The sequence below is a fragment of the Condylostylus longicornis genome, unplaced genomic scaffold, assembly GCF_029603195.1.
Source record: "Condylostylus longicornis isolate FDR11 unplaced genomic scaffold, ASM2960319v2 ptg000413l, whole genome shotgun sequence".
Classification (NCBI taxonomy): domain Eukaryota; kingdom Metazoa; phylum Arthropoda; class Insecta; order Diptera; family Dolichopodidae; genus Condylostylus; species Condylostylus longicornis.
The window spans coordinates 4,541-22,954 of NW_026578373.1; the positions used below are offsets into that span (position 1 = coordinate 4,541).

Below are 18,414 nucleotides of genomic sequence, written 5' to 3' on the forward strand. Positions count from 1 at the left end.
TCCGCCATCGATCACTCCGCACTATTCATTTACGTCAACGAACATACCTCGAAGACATTCTCAATCAATTTCACATGAACGACGCCAACCCCGTCTCCACACCTCTTCCACCCAATCTCCGCCTCACTCAACCCTTGAAGAAGAAACAACCAGTTCCCACTCATCTTGCATTTCATCCCACGCTCAGTATCAATCTCTCACAGGAAGTCTCATGTATGCAGCTATCGCCACACGCCCCGACCTCGTCTACACCGTTGGAAAATTGAGCCAGTTCAACGCGTCAAGCAATTCTTCTCACTGGCAAGCAAACACACTCTTCGTTATTTAAAAAAGACTTCAAATTTTGCTCTCAAGGTCGCGCTCCAGTTTCTCTCATCGTCCATGCTTTCTCTGATGCTGACTACGGTGGTTGTCTTGACTCAATCCACGTCTGGTTCTCTCATCCTACGCTCCCATTCAGTGGATTCAGTCGAAGACAATCAGCCGTCTCTACCTCAACTGCAGAAGCTGAATATCTCGCTCTGGCCCAAACTGCCAGTGAAGTTTTCTGGCTTCTTCAAGTCCTTCAAGAATTCTCACTTCCAGCTCCAAATCCCATCTCCGATCTCACTCCACTGTGACAATCACGCTGCAGTTGCCATCGCTACAAATCCCATGCATCATAAAAGAGCAAAGCACATCGACATCAAATACCACAAAATTCGTGAATATGTCAACTCAGGCACGTTCAAGGTTCTTTCTGTTCCTACGGAGCATCAACTTGCGGACTTTCTCACCAAAGCCCTTCCGGGTCCACGCCATCAACGGCTTACTGAGTCCTTAGTTTGCCCCGTTGAGGGGAGGTGTTAGACCTGACTTGCCTCGCGCGCCCTTTTTTTCTCATGTTACAGACTTTTGACCAAACTTGTACCAACTCTGTGTCGAGGTCCTGGTCCAACTGCCATAATAAAGATGAGGCCGCTGAAGGAAGAAGAAAGCAAGATTGTATTTGAGAAACTTGCTAAATTGTGAGTCAATCATGATCGCGATGAATTATTATTTTATGTTCATAGCGTCGGAAACAATCTTGTCAATATTGTCGACAACAAGGAAAATCCGCACGTTTTTCGCCTTCAAAAGGATCGGGTTTTCATCGTTTCGGCGAAAGTTTGTAAATTTGCTGGGAGTGTTCCCAGAAAAAACTTGGTGAGTGTTTTCATCTTGTCTGTCTTCAATCTGGTGTGTGTTCAGATCAGTTTAGGAACTTGCATTGGAAAATTTTCAAAAACCAAGAAGTTTCGTCTTCACGTCACTTCTCTTCCGTGGATTGCTCGTTTTGCGACGCACAAGGTTTGGGTGAAGCCAGCAGGAGAACAAAGTTTTATTTATGGAAATCATGTTTTGAAGGTGAGACTTTCTGGTAGCGACGTTTCTGGAAAACTTGGTGCTTCTTTCTGCAGCGCCATCTAGGACGCGTCACTGAGCAAACGGATAAGAATGCTGGGGTCGTTGTGTTGTCGATGGGAGATGTTCCACTTGGTGAGTTCAATTTTGTTTTCTACCTGCTGAGTCTTTCTTTTTCAGGTTTCGGTGTGACTTCTCGTTCAACAAGTGAAATGAGAGCTTCCGATACAGAAGCAATCGTTGTTTTTCATCAATCTGACGTTGGGGAGTATCTCAGAGAAGAAGCTGATCTTATTTAGTTTAAGCAATGAGGTGTTTTGTCTAAATCTAGCTTTGAAACTCAACGCTCATGTTCTTCGTGCCTCTGTTTCCACGATCACCACGGTTCTCCAACTCTTCGACGTTGGGCCTCAATGCCGCAGTTATCGTCGTAGTCGTACAACTTGTGGTTGTAGGGGTTGTTGTTGTCGTTATGGTTGTCGTTTCTGTGGTCTCCCCACATACTATTTTTGTCCATTTCAGTCATCTGATTCTGTCACCCACGTTGCTCATCAAGAATTCGGCGAATCTCAATAGGACGGAAAAAACGAAGAGCGGTGGTATTTCACGGTTGTCGGAACTCCCACCTATTCTGCACGTGCGTCGTTTCACAATCAAGCTCAACAGGGTCTTCTTTCCCAATTGATGACGAGTTCACAGTAGTTGCGCGATTCAAAAGGCACAAAAATCACCACAACATCTACATAAACAGGTCTACTTAAAAACAGACACACGGAACATAAAATACTCAAAAAGGAGGAAGCTGGAATTCAATATCTGTCGTTCGCGACGGCTGGCGCTCAATAATCAAAGTTTGAGCGCCATGACATACACAAGAGCACACTGCACCATTCATACAGGGAGAACATTCAATACAGTCACAACAATGAAGTCCATGGACGCACGTGCCATCTGGAGATTTTCTGAAGAGAAGAAAGCAGGATGAGGGTGTCGAGAGATTTGGGACTGACTTTTTCCTCAGAAGGAACCAAGCAGCACTCCCAACAATTGCAGAACCAACTGCCGCGACTGCAACGGCGCCTGGAACGGCACTGCCTTCCTTCGGTTGGATGACAATAGGAATTGGCGGTGGGGGGCGGCAAGTAGGGTTGATCTAAAACAAGCGCCGTATAGCTCCTAAATGAATAGCCCGAGCCTACCAGTCATCACAGGGATCGGGATAGGAATCGGTATGGGGGCCTGGACTCTTCGACGCTCGCTCTTCACGCTTGGAGGAGCGCTTTGCACGCTTGGTGGTACAACGGAAGGTGGTTTGACCGACACAGGGGGGGTTGGCGTTACCACAGCAGGTGGTGGTTCCACCGAGGGCAAGAAGTTCCCATTGTTTGAAGGCGGCGGATCAGGCTTGGCTGAAGGAAGCGTTGGCGTTGGAGGAAGCGTTGGTTGGACGGACGCAACTGAAGGAGGTTTAGGTGGAGGGGGAGCGACTTCATCTAGTTGGGGACCTAGACTGAGAGGCAGTCCATTTTGCTGATTGTTGGGTTGCTGGTTGTTCGGATACTGCGGGTATCCAAGCTGTTGTTGTTGGTATCCAGGCTGTTGTTGATATCCAGGTTGTTGTTGATATCCAGGTTGTTGTTGATATCCAGGTTGTTGTTGGTATCCACGTTGTTGACCTTGGGCGGATCCAGAATTTTGGGGGTTCTAAAAAAATGCCATTTGATAGTGTACAGGAACGAAGATCTTAACTCACATTTAAAACATACTGCCTGACACCCGTCGTCAGCCATCCCCTTAACGATAGAGGAATTACATTTTGAAGTTCAAAGTCCTGTTGGCGACCTTTTTCATCATGAAATACCCCTTTGACTTTCACTGGAAGGTTGATTTTCTGTCCTTGGCCTCCAGGTTTCAATGAGCCTAGTTGTGGCGGATGTGCACAGAATTTGATGTTGGCTCGTGCCTTCTGCTTCACAGCCTGCTGTGGGTAGTAAACTGCCGCCGGCAGTTGCTGCGGGTATTGTACTGCTGATGGCTGCTGCTGCGGGTATTGGACGGCTGATGGCGGTTGCTGCGGGTATTGGACTGCTGATGGCTGTTGCTGCGGGTATTGGATTGCTGATTGCTGTTGTTGTCTTTTTGGAGGTTGATACATGTAGGGCACTAGAGGTGGAAGATATTGAGATTCCCGTTCTCCACGAAGGCCTTCTTCCAATGGCATCCAGCTGTCATTTTGCCCTACGTTGATTCCCGAGGATGCAGCAGCTAAAAAAACACCTTGTAATCGCAATGCTCGCTTCAGTGTCGCCAGTCGACCGCGACTGATTAACTGTTGCGGTGGGGGACGTGTGCGGGGAGAACGAAATTTAGCAGGCCTCTTTCCTATCGCTGATCTTGAAGAAGAAGGATCGACTGCATTGAGTCGCTGTTCAACTAAAAAGGGGTTCGTCATTCCTCTGGTAGTGACTGTTCCGGAAAGCTCCTTGTACCTCCAGTTTTTCTGACATGTTTCTTCGTGACTGAAAGTTCTCCAGAATTTTTTTTCTCAGCAACATGGAAACAAAGATGTAAAAAAAATAGCCTTGACCTGAATGACATGTTAGCTGGGTCTCATCTTTTCTTGATTCTTTTGCTTCTTCTAGTGAGCTGTTCAACTTCGACAAAGATCAGAAGACGGTCGAAATTGAATTCAAGCGGTGAGAAGCTCATTTTAAGGGTGCCGACCCACAAATGTACCTCTTGCTAGCATCCAGCGCATTCATAAAGGCGTGAGACACTTGCACAGGGAATGCTGGTGAAAATTTAGTAATTTGTAGGGAGTTGGCAGCACCCACTGATTTGAATTAGTGAGTCCTCCGTAACTCCAGTTGAATGCCTCATGCCTTCACATAAGCAACGCGGGGAGGGCAATCCAAGGAGGTGCTACGGGAGGGTAGGGTGGAACCTTAATCTTAAACTCGCGGTGCTTTATTCTCACAGACATGGAGCACCAGCACCCACTGACGTGGAATAGTAAGTCATTCAATAAGACAAAGGGGATCAATCAACTGTCTCCAAGTGGCTCTGGGAGAGCAATACAAGGAGGATACACGCGAGGCGGGTAAGAGTGCAAGAAGGCTTCCCTGGACCCAATCTGGATTATCAGATATGATGTACCAGGACCAAGTGAAATGGAATAGTAAGCATCACACAACAGTTGTTGTAACTTCCTGATGCAGTGGTGTTGGAAAAGAGCTACAACTGCCTCCTGTACCGACTGGCGAGCAACCGCCGTAATCCCATTATTTTTCAAGGGAATTGGAACACATGGCTTGCTCCTCAGGGTAGCTCCGCCACCCCCTCAATGGCCTATGGTCCCGAGTGGTCCGGCGGGTGGTCCGCCGCCGGGTGTTCCCCCGAGTGGGCCGCCAGGTGGGCCGCCGGGTGGTCCGATGGGTTGGCCTATGGGCTGGCCTATGGGTATGCCAATGGGAATGCCATATCTGCCTCCTGAACCTCAACCGGGTGGGATAGTGTTAACAAGTGTGCTTCAACATTCAGTCAACTCAGGATTTGCCAGAGCTGCTGCAAGTCCAGCGTCCAATATCGGTACAATCCACGATAAACACTGATGTTTGAAGTTGCGTTTCAGTTGTTGTTGGAGCCGGAGAACAACAATGCGGAGAACAATGCGAGCAAGAATGCACGGATGAATGCGAGTCTTGTCAAGTATGCTGATGATTTTTGAACACCACTGGATTTCCTGAACCTTTGAGACTTTTGGACGATATGAATTCTGACCCCAATAGACAACATAAAAGCGTTGCTTCCGATAGAAACACAATTCTCCACGTTTTTTTTTCATAACGGTTGAGTGAACAATGAAGGTTGCCATTGAACCGAATTCTTTAATTTGTCACACGAAGATAAAAAACAAAAACACGAGAATGAACAACAATGTAACTTCGTTACCCAGAAACTTCCGCAAATGTTAGTAATTGCATTCCCATTTTTTCTAGTTTTTGTCGTTCATGGCCAAATGCAGCCAGGCTCCAAAACAGCAATGCAAGAAGCAGGTAGGCACGTGAGCTGAAAGGTTAAGTAATGCTGTTCTATTCAGTTGTTGGTGACGCAAACTTTAAGCTACGCATTCACGTAGGTGCATAGGGATAGCAGTTTCACGAAAATGTTTTTCTGAAGGCCCCACAGCAAGCCACACAAGAAGTATTGGATTCGTTGGACGCATTACTGAAGATAGAAGAAGCCCTGCGAAGGGCTGATGAAGAGGATTACGTTGCCCAGAAGCAAAGGTCAGACATTTCCAGTTCCCATCAAGCCAGCTTTGCGATTCAGACTCCTTCAAATTCAAAAAAAACCGTATCAGGTAACTTCACGCCGTAGCTTCCAGTTTTATCCAAAGCATACAGAGACATCGTTCGAAGTGCATTCGAGCCAATCCACGCAACAGTTCCAAACCCGATCGCTGGCGCTGTAGTTGAGGAACTTCGCCCAGTTATGCAACAAGTCTACGGATAACAGATAGTAAAGGTCACAGCAAGATAGACGACTTTCACGTTCACAGAATTGGTTCTTGTGCTGAACAAAAATGCACCATTTATTGTGGTCACGAAATATTTACATCTGGTGCATCTTGCATGCCGTGCTAGAATTATTGTGCCCTGTCAGCCCATGAAATGCGTTTTTGCAATTAAATTTACATTGATATGCTTCTTGAGTATCTTTGCATCATTCATTCAAAGCGGTGATCTTGGAGTTTTGGGATCTGGACTCCTCACGAAAGGGGACCAAGCGGCTCAACGCGAGTGTGAACTGTAAGATTGATCCTCTAATAGTGTGTGACTGCGACGTGATACAACTCTGATATCTGGTTTCACGCCATCTGGCTCCTTTGTAGTTATCAATGTAAGAAGGGTCTTAAAAGCGCAGGGATAAATCCAGGGGAATGCTACGGAAAATTGAGATGCCTTGGTTGCGTTATTCGAGCTGTTGATCAAACACCAAAGGAATTTTGCGCGTCACTGTCGAGCTCCGACTCGCTGGTGTTGGCGGAAGGGAGTCTTGAAGATACTGGGCGCATTGGGGAAAGTGGGAAGGAATCCGATGAGGACTATTCGACATCAGAAATCGATTCTGTTGATCGGTTAGGTGATGAAGACGACGATTATTCTCCATCAAGTTCATCATTTTCATCTCATCAATCATTCATTCAACAAGATTTAGAGGCCAGTCAATGGCATACGAGAGATTCTCTTCTGAGCGATTCAGGAGATGACCAGCAGAAGAAGAAGCAAGGCATTCTTTCATCGATAGTGTCCTCGTTCCTTCAAGTGCCACTTGGGGTGACGCTGAGGCGTGCATGGCCATTTTGGAGGACTCGCAAGACCCATGAAGACACCCTCAAAAACGGAAAAACCCGCAAGTTCGTCTTTAATGCTGTTCCATGGAAAGCAACAGAAGCTTTCCAACAATGCGACCAGTCTGTTCACGGGACTGTGGGGCTGAAGTTAGACCTTTATGTTCAGCAGAGACAAGATCCAGAATACCCTGCAGACTCTTCAGAAATTGAACTACGAGCTTCATTCGAAAATACAGCTCTCCTGAAAGAGCAATGCCTGAGACCAGCAGTGTATAAAAACAAAATCAAACGGGATCAACTTGTTCGAATAACGTTGCAGATTCCTGTAGAAACAAAGGAGTTCATCCGTTTCGCAGCGGATGACTTTTCTTCTGCAATTTCTAAGCGTCTTAAAGCAACCCTCACCTGCCACAACAAGAGCGGTTGTAGAACTTCGATTTATCTCACTTGCGTCAGAGTGAGTTGCAGTCCAAGCATTAGATGGAAAGAAAGGCAGCGCCAACGACTGACGAAACAGCAATCAGAATTGCAGGAGTTGAAGGAGAAAGTAAAGAAAGACGCCGTTCCACTACGCCGCGCCATGACCCTTGCAGTGAGTTGAATGGGGGACTCCAGATCGCAGTGTTTTGTAATGACAGGCTAAAAAACAAATTTCCCTTCGTAACGCCGAAATTCAAAAAGCGATTTCCCAGCGAAAAGAGGCAGCGGAGAACAGAAAGAGAGAAATTGAAGAATACCAGAAGAAGCAAGAAGAGCTGAAACAACGTCAAGAACAGCAACGCCAAGAACTGCAGCGCCAAGAATTGGAACGACAAGAACTGCAGCGCAAAGAATTGCAACGCCAGGAGCAACAAAAGGCTGAAGAGACTCTGAGGCAGCAACAAGAACTGCTAGAGAGAATCAAAGAGGAAAGAGAAAAGTGGGTTTAAGGCGTGGAGTCCCAATTCCATTAGTTCTTTTTTAGGTTAGCGAAGGAGCGTGCCGAAGGATCTACTCCTGTTCAAGATGAACCCCCCAAACAAGTACCGCTCATGACTGTTTTGGGTCCACCTGGAGAACAAGAAAGAGCTGAAGCTCTACAAATGAAGGGTTTTGGAAAAAGAGTACCAGTGAAATAAACACGCAGACATTCCGTTGAATGTATTGGAGTATGCCTGTTTTAACGTACCTGAACCACATCTGGTGTATGAAAATGGAAAAAAACGGATTCCATCTGTCCTAAAGTTCAGCAGCTGAAAATTGACCTTGATGGTCGTGTATTTGATATAAGGCTCACTGAATACTCAAATAAAAATTTCTTGGTTATTTCAGAAACAGGTGGAAACATCGGATGCCTTGTAAGCTTCCACACTGATTCTATACAAACTCTGTTGTCCAGATTGATGTTTCACCAGACTCGCAATTAGGCCACGATGGCGCTGTGTCATCGGCGATACTTCTGGGAGACCGGTAAGCTTCTCACTTGTAGACTCAGTTTTTTTTTTTTTTTAACTCCATATTTGCGTCTCAGAAACCCAGAAAATGAGGTCTATGCTGAATCAATCTATAGAGCGGTGTTCGGATCCAATCTTCATGGTTCGTCACATGAAAGTGCGTTCTTACAATTGTGGTTTTGTTTCTTGTCAGGATTTGAATCCCCAGAAATCAAGCCACTGTTGCTAGGTTTAGCTGTCAAGACCAAACTCCCCTTCCCAAAACTGCAGAAAATGTGTCAATTGATCACAAAAGAAATCGTCGTCACCTTCCATGAAAACTGAGCACACTACTCATACAAACATTCAAATACAAAAAAGTCAAGAAAGACAAGTGTGAGAAAAAAGTCGGTTTCTATGTTTGTGTGTTCCGGCTCACAAGCCAAGAACACAAAACACAAGTTGCCTCAACGGAATCACCTCTATGAAAGTCGAATTCGTCCTCATCAACTTGTTGGGGTTCTGAAACCGCGTCTTGTATATTATATGGTGCCGAATTAGAGAACGATGGAATTTCGAGATGTTTGTCAGGCTCCTGAACGACGTCAGAAAGTTCCGAAAGTTGACGAACAAGGTCAAAGTCGATCATTGAATTGGAGCGCTGGATCGCAGGCGCATGTTCGGTCTGAAAAATAAAACAAATTGGTTGCAGAGAAGTAGAATAGCAACTCACAGAATGCACACTAAACAAGCTGGAAGAAGGAAGTCGACGGTAGTTATCAATATTTGCGGAGGCGGAGGGAGTGCCATTAGTGGTGTCTGACTCCGTCGACGCCAATGGCGCTGCGGGTACAGAATGACGGCGAGATGAGAAAATTGAGGGTAACTTCATTGATGGAGAAAAAAAATGAAAAAAAATGTTTGATTTCGTTTTAAGATCCAGTGTGACAGTTCCGGGAATTGCTGTATCATTGTGTCTCAAAAATATTTAGGGGTGATGAAGGCACCACAAGAAAAACTTGGTGAATTGAGTGGCGACAAACCCACAGATCTCAGCTATTTTGCCCCAATAGAACTCCAACCTGATCCAATAGAACTCCAACCTGAATAAGTGTTCCGATTTTCGAGACTCAACTCTCATGTATTGCGGATGACTATGATTTTCTCAAAACTCTTTAATACACCACATGCAACGATTTTTCAAAGCTACTGTTCTCCTTATGATTTTTATTCAGGCGTTTATGAGACATCTATAACATGAAAGGTCCAGCATTGAATCAACCTTCAACTGGTGGTTATGATTTGAGAACGAGGCGCCCGAGTATTGCAAAAAGTGAGGATTCTATCCCGCGCCCAGTCGAAAGACACCGACCAAGCGCAACAACATCATTTCATCTCACTGAGGATGAACGAAACATGCTCCCTAAGGGAGTTTACTTCCACGAATCAAACCAGGTAGGATCCTACGTTAGAAATCAATCCCATCAATGTTCCTCAAGGAATGGAGGGCGTCCCTTGGAAAGGGTGATGGACGGTCTCAAAAAACATTTTCGGTGAACAAGTACGGATTCGAAAAAGCTCGGGAACTCGCACATCTTGCTGCTGGGGAGGACAACTCAACCGACGGACAACCGGCCCCCCCCTCAACTGACGGTCAATCGCCCCCCCCGCCTTTACCGCCGCGAAAGAAGAAACCACCAAAAAAAGCGAATCATCCGAAAGATCTGTCCCAAGAAGCGATGGAGCAACAAAAAAAGGAAGTTTATCCCAAAAAGGGCCGACAGGCGCAATCAAAGCAGATACGGAAACCCCCAAAGCGAAAGGAGCCAAAATTTATTTACCCAATGTTGGGGGGCGAGGAATGGGTGGCAGCGCGGCGAAGATGGATGCGTCGGATAAGAGCGGGCCCACGACCAGAAATTGAGGATGAGAAAGTGTTTGGTCAACGAAGGGGCGGCACGTTGAATCCGTTTTTCGAGGAACGCAATTTGACCATTGAACCTTTAACTTGGGATGAACTGGTTGGTCTTGTTCCAGAGGGATACGCTCGATCTGTGGTTTCCTTGCCAATCATTCATCCAATTCAACCTGGAAACATTGATTTACCGAAAACATCTCAACAGGGTCAGTCTAACAAACACAATTAGAATCCAATTTTTTGTTAATTTCAGAAATTCTATCGCGATTGACATCCGAAAATATTGATACACTTGCTTGCGTTATCGTTGAGATTCTTCTATCCGATCAATTATCTTTCGAAGGTCCGGAAAACTGATGAAACTCATTTGCATCTCCATCTCTTACAGCTCAAACACTTCTTCTAGCCGCATCACAAGAATTGGTGAATGAAGACAACAGGAGAAGGAACGTTCTTCTCTCTGTTTAACTTTTTCGATCTTTGAAAAGTAGCTCTTCGCTTTTCGGTCCAAGAAGTTATTTTCACAAAAATGTCATTCGATAAAATTTGATATCCTTCGCAGAAGCTGCAATTGTTGCTTCTAACCATTGAAGCCCATACTTTTCCATCCTTGAATAAATATCGACAGCCGTCATGTTGCTTTTAAGGCGTTGTGCCTCGCTTGCAAGAAAGTTAGCAATCTCTCTCCTCCGATGAGAAACCGCGGAGGCGTGAACGATAAGTGCGCTTGTTGTTTGCCCTGCGTGACTGACTTTTGGGCGAAAGAGTGGAGCCTTCTGAGTTTGGGTGCAAACTTCTCCTAAAACACAAATATTATTAATTCTTCTGTCTTGGTTTTTCACCTTCATCTATTTCTAAAAACGCTTGTGGATTTTTGACTCCGGGAAATAGATCCAAATCCAATCGGGACTTTGCAGCATTTCCATCGTCCCACAGAATGGAGTAGAAGGATTGAATTGTCTTGGCAGCGAGATCGGATGAGATATGATATCTTTCAGGATGCTTAAAAAACAATCTTCAAGCACAAGAATCGCAACCTACCGATAAAATTGCTCGTAGGTGAGTGTCACCGTGATTAGGGGCTTGTTGTAATTTTTGAAGTAGGGCAGCCTTATGCGCTTCAGGGGGTTTCGTCTGAGGGATTGTAATGTGTGATCAGGAGTGCTTCGGTGATGTGTACCAGATCAAGACCAACAAGCGCTAACTCCTTTTCTAAATGAGCGACGGATAAATCATCGTTACAATGGTAGAATTGGCGAGAAGGGGGAAGACTTTGCGCATATTTTGACATTAAATTGATAATTGTTGGTTCGTCGATTGCAAGTGGTGTTGCGCTATTTGTATTAACCAGAATGCTAAGCCCGAGTAGAAATTCGCCTAAATCACCTCCAGGTGTTAACAAGCTTGGTTCAGTTACACGATCATCCATACAGACAAACTTTTGGTACTGCACATCAATCATTTCTGAGAACAATAATTCAGTGTCTTTCTGCCTAGTAGATCCCTACCGATGTCTCGTGGTTGTGCATAGAGTTTGCGCACATCTTGGTTCGTTAACCCGGTGGTGCCGTGATCTAAGATTTCCCAGAAGTTTCTCAACTGCCACATAACCGAACTCACCTGATATTATTGTTATTTTGCTCGGATTGCAAAGAATTCCGCCAATGTTGGAACCCAGACCCCGTTCAGGAGAGCGACAGTTGCAGGCTGCGGTGAATTTCCGCCCTCCAATATCTGGCCCAACAACATAGCGTCATTTTTTGCTTCGATAAGTTCCTACCAAGTGTTCCTTGGAGAATTGAATTCTGCTCTGGTTGGGGCGGAACCGCTGCCTCTCCCAGAAATATCATAGGACACAGGTGTTGAACTGACAGCAGGAAGAACGCACATGTTGATTGGAACAAGAAAACTGCCATCAAAGAATATTAAATTGCTGAATATTTAAACTAATTTCAGGTTAGTTCGAAAATCCAAATTTTTCTGTGGCCATGCGGGAGCCCAACGGAATGCCGTGAACACTATGCTAAAAGTGCTCGACCTCAATAAAATATCCGTCAGTATTAACTAGATTGGATGCGGCAAGCTCATTCTCTGCTCGCTGTTGTTGTATTGCTTCCCCTTATTACAAGCGCCCAGTATTGCACGCAGGAGGTGTGCAAACGGTAATAGTACCCCCAATAGCGCGTCTGCAAACTACGTTCGACAGATGCTGCAAGCCTACGGTGGGGGGCTGCACGAACGCGCACATGATGACATCACACGGATTTCTAGCTACAGATTACACCTTTTGTGAGGTGTGCCCGTTCTTCTCGATCACCTCCTCTTATCTCGCCTTGCCAGGATTGTCGCTGCAGTGATCCCAGCGTGGGGTGGTGAGAGCGCCAGAGTACTGCTTCTTAACTACGTTTTTTCCTTCAGCGCGTGGGTTGCCTTGGGAGCAGGTAAAACTCATGACTCTCCATAACGATAAAATTCTCTGTTGAAGGAGCCGTTAGCTGCACCTCCTGTGATTATGCCAAAAGTGTAGTGGCCGCAGTTCGAGGTGAGATTTGAAGAAGCACAAGATTTGATAGCTCTGCTGAACAGGGTCATCCTTCACTGGGTGTGGGAAAATCGCGATGGCAGGTCAGTTGCTTATATCCGGAAAGAGGGTTCGATCGATGGCTTCTAATTTCAGGACAACTTGTGACATCATCTCTCCCAATGCCCGACTGACAAAAGGAATCTATTATAGTGCAGTTTGTTGAAATACACTTGAAAAGCGGGGAAAAAAGACTACTCGTATGAAACTATAAACGATTCTAACAATCCATGGACTAGAGCAAAGAAAGGGAATTTCGCTCTCGGTCACTCATCAGATCTTCGAGAATAAACTCCAGGGGTTCGCTTTGGGAAACATTCCTAGGGTTTGTGTTGAAATTCAGAGGCGATTCTGCACGCCAAAATTGTTCTTGATCAAACGCCTTAGTATTCTCACGTTTTTTATGACGGACATTCAGAGCTGCCAAGTCAGATTCCGATGCGACAGTCATTTCAGTCCAAATGGAAACAAGGTTGTTCAGATCTAAGGAAGAATTGCTCCATTCGCTCTCACAGCTCAATTTGCCCTGCATTTGAAGTTGTCTGGCGCGCTCGATTGGTTCCGGGAATAACGGCAAAGATGATCCAGCGAGCCCTTTGAAGCTCTCATGTAGAAGTTCTGAGTGCTCGTCCTTGATGCCGCCGCTTCCCGATGTTCCACTTTCGCGAAACGCCGATTCGACAGTTGATTTGGACATCAGGGACTCTTCTTGAGGCACGGAGAGGGACACCAGGGACTCTTCTTGAGGCACGGAGAGGGACACTTGTTTCTTGCTTTGGTGAAGTGGTGAAAGACCCGGGGCTCCCATGGTGGCTGCTCCCACAGTGTTTAAAACATCTCTCAAAATATCCAGAGGGCTCAGCGTATAGAGATCCACTGGACCAATCGAGGACTCGCGACCCCTTGAAAGTAGATTCAGGGAGGAGATTTCAGGATCGAATTCCATTCCTGAACCACGTTGAAACCTTCCATTCTGGTACATGTTTCGCGCTGTGGGATAGCGGACAATTGGCGTATCGGCTTCTGGGTAATCTGGAGAATTATCGGATAGAAGCAACCCCGGAGACGCGCTCCTCTGAGACTCGGGCGAGATTGTTTTTCCGGTGCGCCAGCAAGGGATTTCGTTGGATATCGAGTGGGACTTATGCATCATATTGACTTTCGTTGGCGGCGGAGGGACCCAGTCGTCTGATGGAGGACGACTTAACTCAGACATTGCTCGGAGCTCAAGGGGGGAATGGGCGTAGCGACACTGATCCCGTCTTAAGCATCCCAACGGCGTCTTCAATGACGGACAAAGAGACGTCCGATAAAACTCAGGAGTCCATCGCAGCTCAGCTTGGCCATGAGCATATCTGTGGAACAAGAGTAAGGAATGTGTTGTCAGGAGAGAAACGTACTTGCAGTCATTTCCCTTAAAACAAGAGTTCGTCATGATCCAGGCGACACATAATCGTGTTTTCTGCAGATTCGGTGGTTCCCTGAGCTCACTGCTGCTGTGAGCAAAGGAACAGAGTTCGCCACGAATGCAGCGACCTCGAGCGTAATGAATGCAGAGCTTTGTTTTGGTGATGCGTTTTTGTAAAGACTCAGGAATCTGCTTTGTGGACTTCACAGGAGTTGTAGCAGCTACAGCAGCCATTGTTAAAGAATTCTCCAGCTCTTTGGAAATCGAATCTGAATAGATACCTTGATCTGACAGTCGTGAGAAAGGAGGACAGTCATCCACATCCTCCAAAGAGGGTGGAACGGGCGGAGCGTTACGCATAAAAAGAAACGGGGAGAAGAGTCGATTGGAGGAAAATAATAAATCACTAAATTGAAAAATTAAACACGCCAACTCCGTTGGAAACGGAAGACGGATGTATTTACCGGAGACTGAGTGCCGAACTGCCAGATTAGGACCGCGGAAAGGGAGTTGGGTCATCTGCATGCTAGAAGCGCGCATCAAAACGACAAGCACTACAAAGGCCAGGTTATTCATCGACCTTTTTTCTCATGGTACTGAGCCGAATCTCTAGCTGAGTTTAGGTGCCGGATTCAGACATCCAGCTGAATTTAGCTAGGTGAAGATTTAGTGTTGCTCTGAGGTGTCCAAAACGAATGGCCTCAGCTTTGGTTTTCAATAATTTACCATTTTCTGTTTATCGAGTTTGCCTCACAGACTTAAAAAACCTCCACAGGAAACCCCCACCATCAAATAAGTGAGATTCCACTTTACTTACGTGCAGCATAGAAATTAATTCAAAAGTTGAATTCTAATTACTTGAGATCATTCATTCACGCCTAGCGGGAAGGACAACAATCCCAGAAGAAGCGGCATTGCATCAGATATTTCATTGTTGAGCTAAAACTTCTTGTTTAGTTCGTCTCATTTCACCGGTAGTTCGTCACATTTCAACGGTATTGGTCAAACAATTTGGACAAGATGGGTGAAGATATGGTGCCGCTGGTTGTTGATAACGGGTGATTCCAAACAATCAGCGCCGTGATAAATGAACTCATTTTCTCTTTAGGTCGGGGATGGTCAAGGCCGGCTTTGCAGGTGATGATGCCCCCCGATGTGTATTTCCGTCGATCGTTGGCCGTAAGCATTAATTGGTAGAAACCCTCAGATCTATGGGCTTCCCATTGCCAGGCCCAAAGCATCAAAACATCATGGTTGGCGTTGATCAAAAGGACTGTTTTGTCGGCGATGAAGCCCAAAGCAAAAGAGGTGTGTCCATACCTTAACAGACTGAAGTTATGAATAACTCAGGAATATTGATATTGAAATACCCGATTGAACACGGTATTATTACAAATTGGGATGATATGGAAAAAATCTGGCATCATACGTTCTATAATGAGCTGCGCGCGAATCCTGAAGAGCACCAAGTTTTGCTGACTGAAGCGCCGCTCAACCCGAAGGCCAACCGAGAGCGAATGGTGCAAATTATGTTTGAAACCTTCGGAGCGCCAGCAACATATGTCGCCATCCAGGTGGATACTCTAAATAGTTTCCTTTCTGTTTCAAGATTTGTTTTGGCCCTTAGGCTCTTCTTTCTTTGTATGCATCTGGTCGTACTACTGGAATCGTACTTGACAGTGGAGATGGCGTCTCACATACAGTGCCCATCTATGAAGGTTACGCACTGCCACACGCTATCTTGCGCCTCGATTTGGCCGGAAGAGATCTGACCAATTACATGCAACGTTTGTTGACGGAAACTGGATACACATTGAGTACTTCAGCAGAGAGAGAGATTGCTCGCGACATCAAAGAAAAACTGTGCTATGTAGCGCAGGATTATGAGATGGGTAGGTTGACTGAAAATATCTGCGGCAACTTTAACACCTGATTTCTCAGAGGTGCGAAACCAAGGCGAGAATTGCACTTGTGAGGTGCAATATGAACTTCCGGATATGAACGTCATTACTGTTGGAAAGCAACGTTTTCAATGCCCAGAGGCTTTGTTCAATCCGTCCCTCATTGGAAAAGAAGACCAAGGAATTCATCATTTGACTTACAGCTCCATCCAAAAATGTGACGTTGATATTAGGAAGGACCTATATAACAATATTGTGTTATCGGGTGGCACAACAATGTATGATGGATTGAGCGAACGGCTAACCAAAGACATGCAATCACTGGCGCCAAGCGCAATGAAGATTCGTGTGGTTGCCCCGCCTGAGAGAAAATTCTCAGTCTGGATTGGTGGCTCAATTCTCTCTTCACTCTCGACATTCCAAAACATGTGGATTTCAAAAGAGGAGTATGATGAGAGTGGACCAACAATCGTTCATAGAAAGTGCTTCTAGGAGAGAAAAATGCCACAACTTCAATCGTGTTAACATATTTGTGCTTCTGCTGGGTATGATGTCAAGTTTTTTTGCTTTGTTTGTCAAGAGATGACTCACTGACGACTCATACCATAACACGGTCAAAATGGTAGTGTTACATAATAGTCGTTTCGCAATACAGCTTTTATTTATTTGGGAGTTATTGCGCGAAAGTAGGCAAACTTGAATGCATTTTTTAACGATTATCGTAAGTGATGGAGAGTGTCAACACCAACAAGCCATTCCCTTCAACCGCTCAAGCGATCGATGAGAAACAGCTCTTGCTGCTGGAGAATGTGAAACTCCGAAGAGCATTGAGGGTATGAGTCTTCTTTAGCGATACCTACATCTCCAACATTTTCAGACCATGCGGAGAAAAATAGCCCAAACGCAAACAACCCAATTGCAACCCCTCTTCAAGGTGCTACAATGTTTCAGACTGCGTGTGTTTTCACTTTGACGGTTTCAGCTTCAACAAGTTCCCAAGGCGGAGCGCTACGTGCCAACCCTACCTTCAGTCGAAGAAGCCCCAAGTCCTTCTGCATCAGGGTCTTCGCCTTCATCGTTTTCGCCGTCATTTCTTCCTTCACCTCGCTCGTCTTCAGTTCCCGATTACCCCAGTTACAAGTGTTTTAAGCAAGACTATTCAACAACTCCTCATTCATACAAAAGGCATAGTCAAAGCATTGACGGGTGGGATATGGATGAACAGAGGGGACGACGAAGACACTACTGCAAGTAGCCCCAGTTATCCCCCCCCGTTTCGATTTGGTGAATGTCGATCTATTTTCTGTCAATCGAGCGAGGATAAAGAAGCTGACAACATCCCAACGTCGGCGCACCAAGCCTCGGAAGTCTATTTGGCGATTCGTTCATCCTTGGAGGACCTTTCTCTGAACGAAGTCTCACTGAGTCGCGATGTATCCGACAGCCCAACCACAGAACTTGCTGCAAACGACAGGCCAGAGCTGGTAGTGAAACGAGCTCTAGGTAAAAGCAATTTGAGTTACAGAAGTACAACTAAAAAAAGAAGGACAGCAGCTCCTGCCGTCCTGAAGAATTTATCCTTGAAACAACCTAGTCAGTTGCAAAGGCTTGTTCAGCATTCTACCCGTTTGCCCTTCATAGAGCCCCGAGAAAAGAATAAAGCGGATAGTGGAGTTCTTCGGCCGTCTGGTTTCCTAAGTTTTCTGAATGATCCAAGTCGCGGAGACGACCACTTCCAAAAGGCATTAAGGCCGAGAAGGCTTGAAGTATCCTACAAAGAACCATCGTTGAGGTACTGATTCAACGCATCTGAGTTTGCTCTTAATTTGATCATTAGAACGAAGCTGAGGCGTGACACCAAGGTATTTTGTTTTTCTTTCCTTTCCCATGGAAGGTTGGATTTCTCCAGAATAAGATCTTTGATCCATTCCTCTATTGCAAGGCAGCAACATTAAACAAGGAGCAGTAATTATGTTCAAAGCTCTCTCTCTCTTAGTGGTTCTCCGACGGTCAAAAAGACGTGGCAAGACTAGGAGCAATTAGAGGCATCAAGTGTTATCTGACAGTCCAGTCAAAAATTCACGTGCACGAATCGTTCCCCTAGTCGAAGAGAGAAAATCCCATATCATCTTCTTCTTCCTCTGGCTCTTCCTCTTTCTTGGCTTCTTCAGCAGGAGCGGCCGCACCACCTCCTCCAGAAACCGCAGCAACGCCACCAGCAGGAGCAGCCCCAACAGTTCCAGCGCTCGAGAGCAAATCACTGAAACACGTGACAGCATCAATCAGACCCCCATTCATTCAACCTACCCAATGTTGGTTTCGCCAAGAGCGCGGGCAAAAAGAACTGGCATGAAGGGTTCAACAGAAGCCCCCTGATGCTTTGACTAATTTGGCAATATTGTCAGAGGTAACTTCCATCTTCTCGTCATGGAGAATGAGAGCGGCATATGTGCAG

The 18,414-nt window shown here is 45.8% G+C and overlaps 4 protein-coding genes across 4 annotated transcripts; 2 read left to right on the top strand and 2 right to left on the bottom strand.

Moving 5' to 3' along the window:
* The first annotated feature begins 951 nt into the window (after positions 1-951).
* Positions 952-1,682, top strand: LOC129617127 (uncharacterized). The gene is made up of 5 exons (XM_055532514.1): positions 952-1,007; positions 1,053-1,185; positions 1,231-1,386; positions 1,440-1,518; positions 1,564-1,682. Exons 1-5 carry the CDS (start codon positions 952-954, stop codon positions 1,680-1,682), a joined length of 543 nt encoding a protein of 180 aa, XP_055388489.1.
* Positions 1,683-1,710: 28 nt separating this feature from the next.
* LOC129617128 (ataxin-2 homolog) lies at positions 1,711-3,835 on the bottom strand. Its single transcript, XM_055532515.1, has 3 exons — positions 3,137-3,835; positions 2,650-3,087; positions 1,711-1,875 (listed from the first exon to the last, which is right to left on the bottom strand). The coding sequence occupies exons 1-3, from the start codon at positions 3,833-3,835 to the stop codon at positions 1,711-1,713; spliced, it is 1,302 nt and encodes a 433-aa protein (XP_055388490.1).
* Positions 3,836-12,885: 9,050 nt separating this feature from the next.
* Positions 12,886-14,418, bottom strand: LOC129617129 (uncharacterized). The gene has a single exon (XM_055532516.1). The coding sequence runs from the start codon at positions 14,416-14,418 to the stop codon at positions 12,886-12,888; it is 1,533 nt and encodes a 510-aa protein (XP_055388491.1).
* A 648-nt stretch (positions 14,419-15,066) lies between these two features.
* On the top strand, positions 15,067-16,451 carry LOC129617126 (uncharacterized). The gene is made up of 6 exons (XM_055532512.1): positions 15,067-15,116; positions 15,167-15,237; positions 15,289-15,366; positions 15,409-15,632; positions 15,686-15,950; positions 16,000-16,451. Exons 1-6 carry the CDS (start codon positions 15,079-15,081, stop codon positions 16,449-16,451), a joined length of 1,128 nt encoding a protein of 375 aa, XP_055388487.1. The 5' UTR covers positions 15,067-15,078.
* Positions 16,452-18,414: the final 1,963 nt, after the last annotated feature.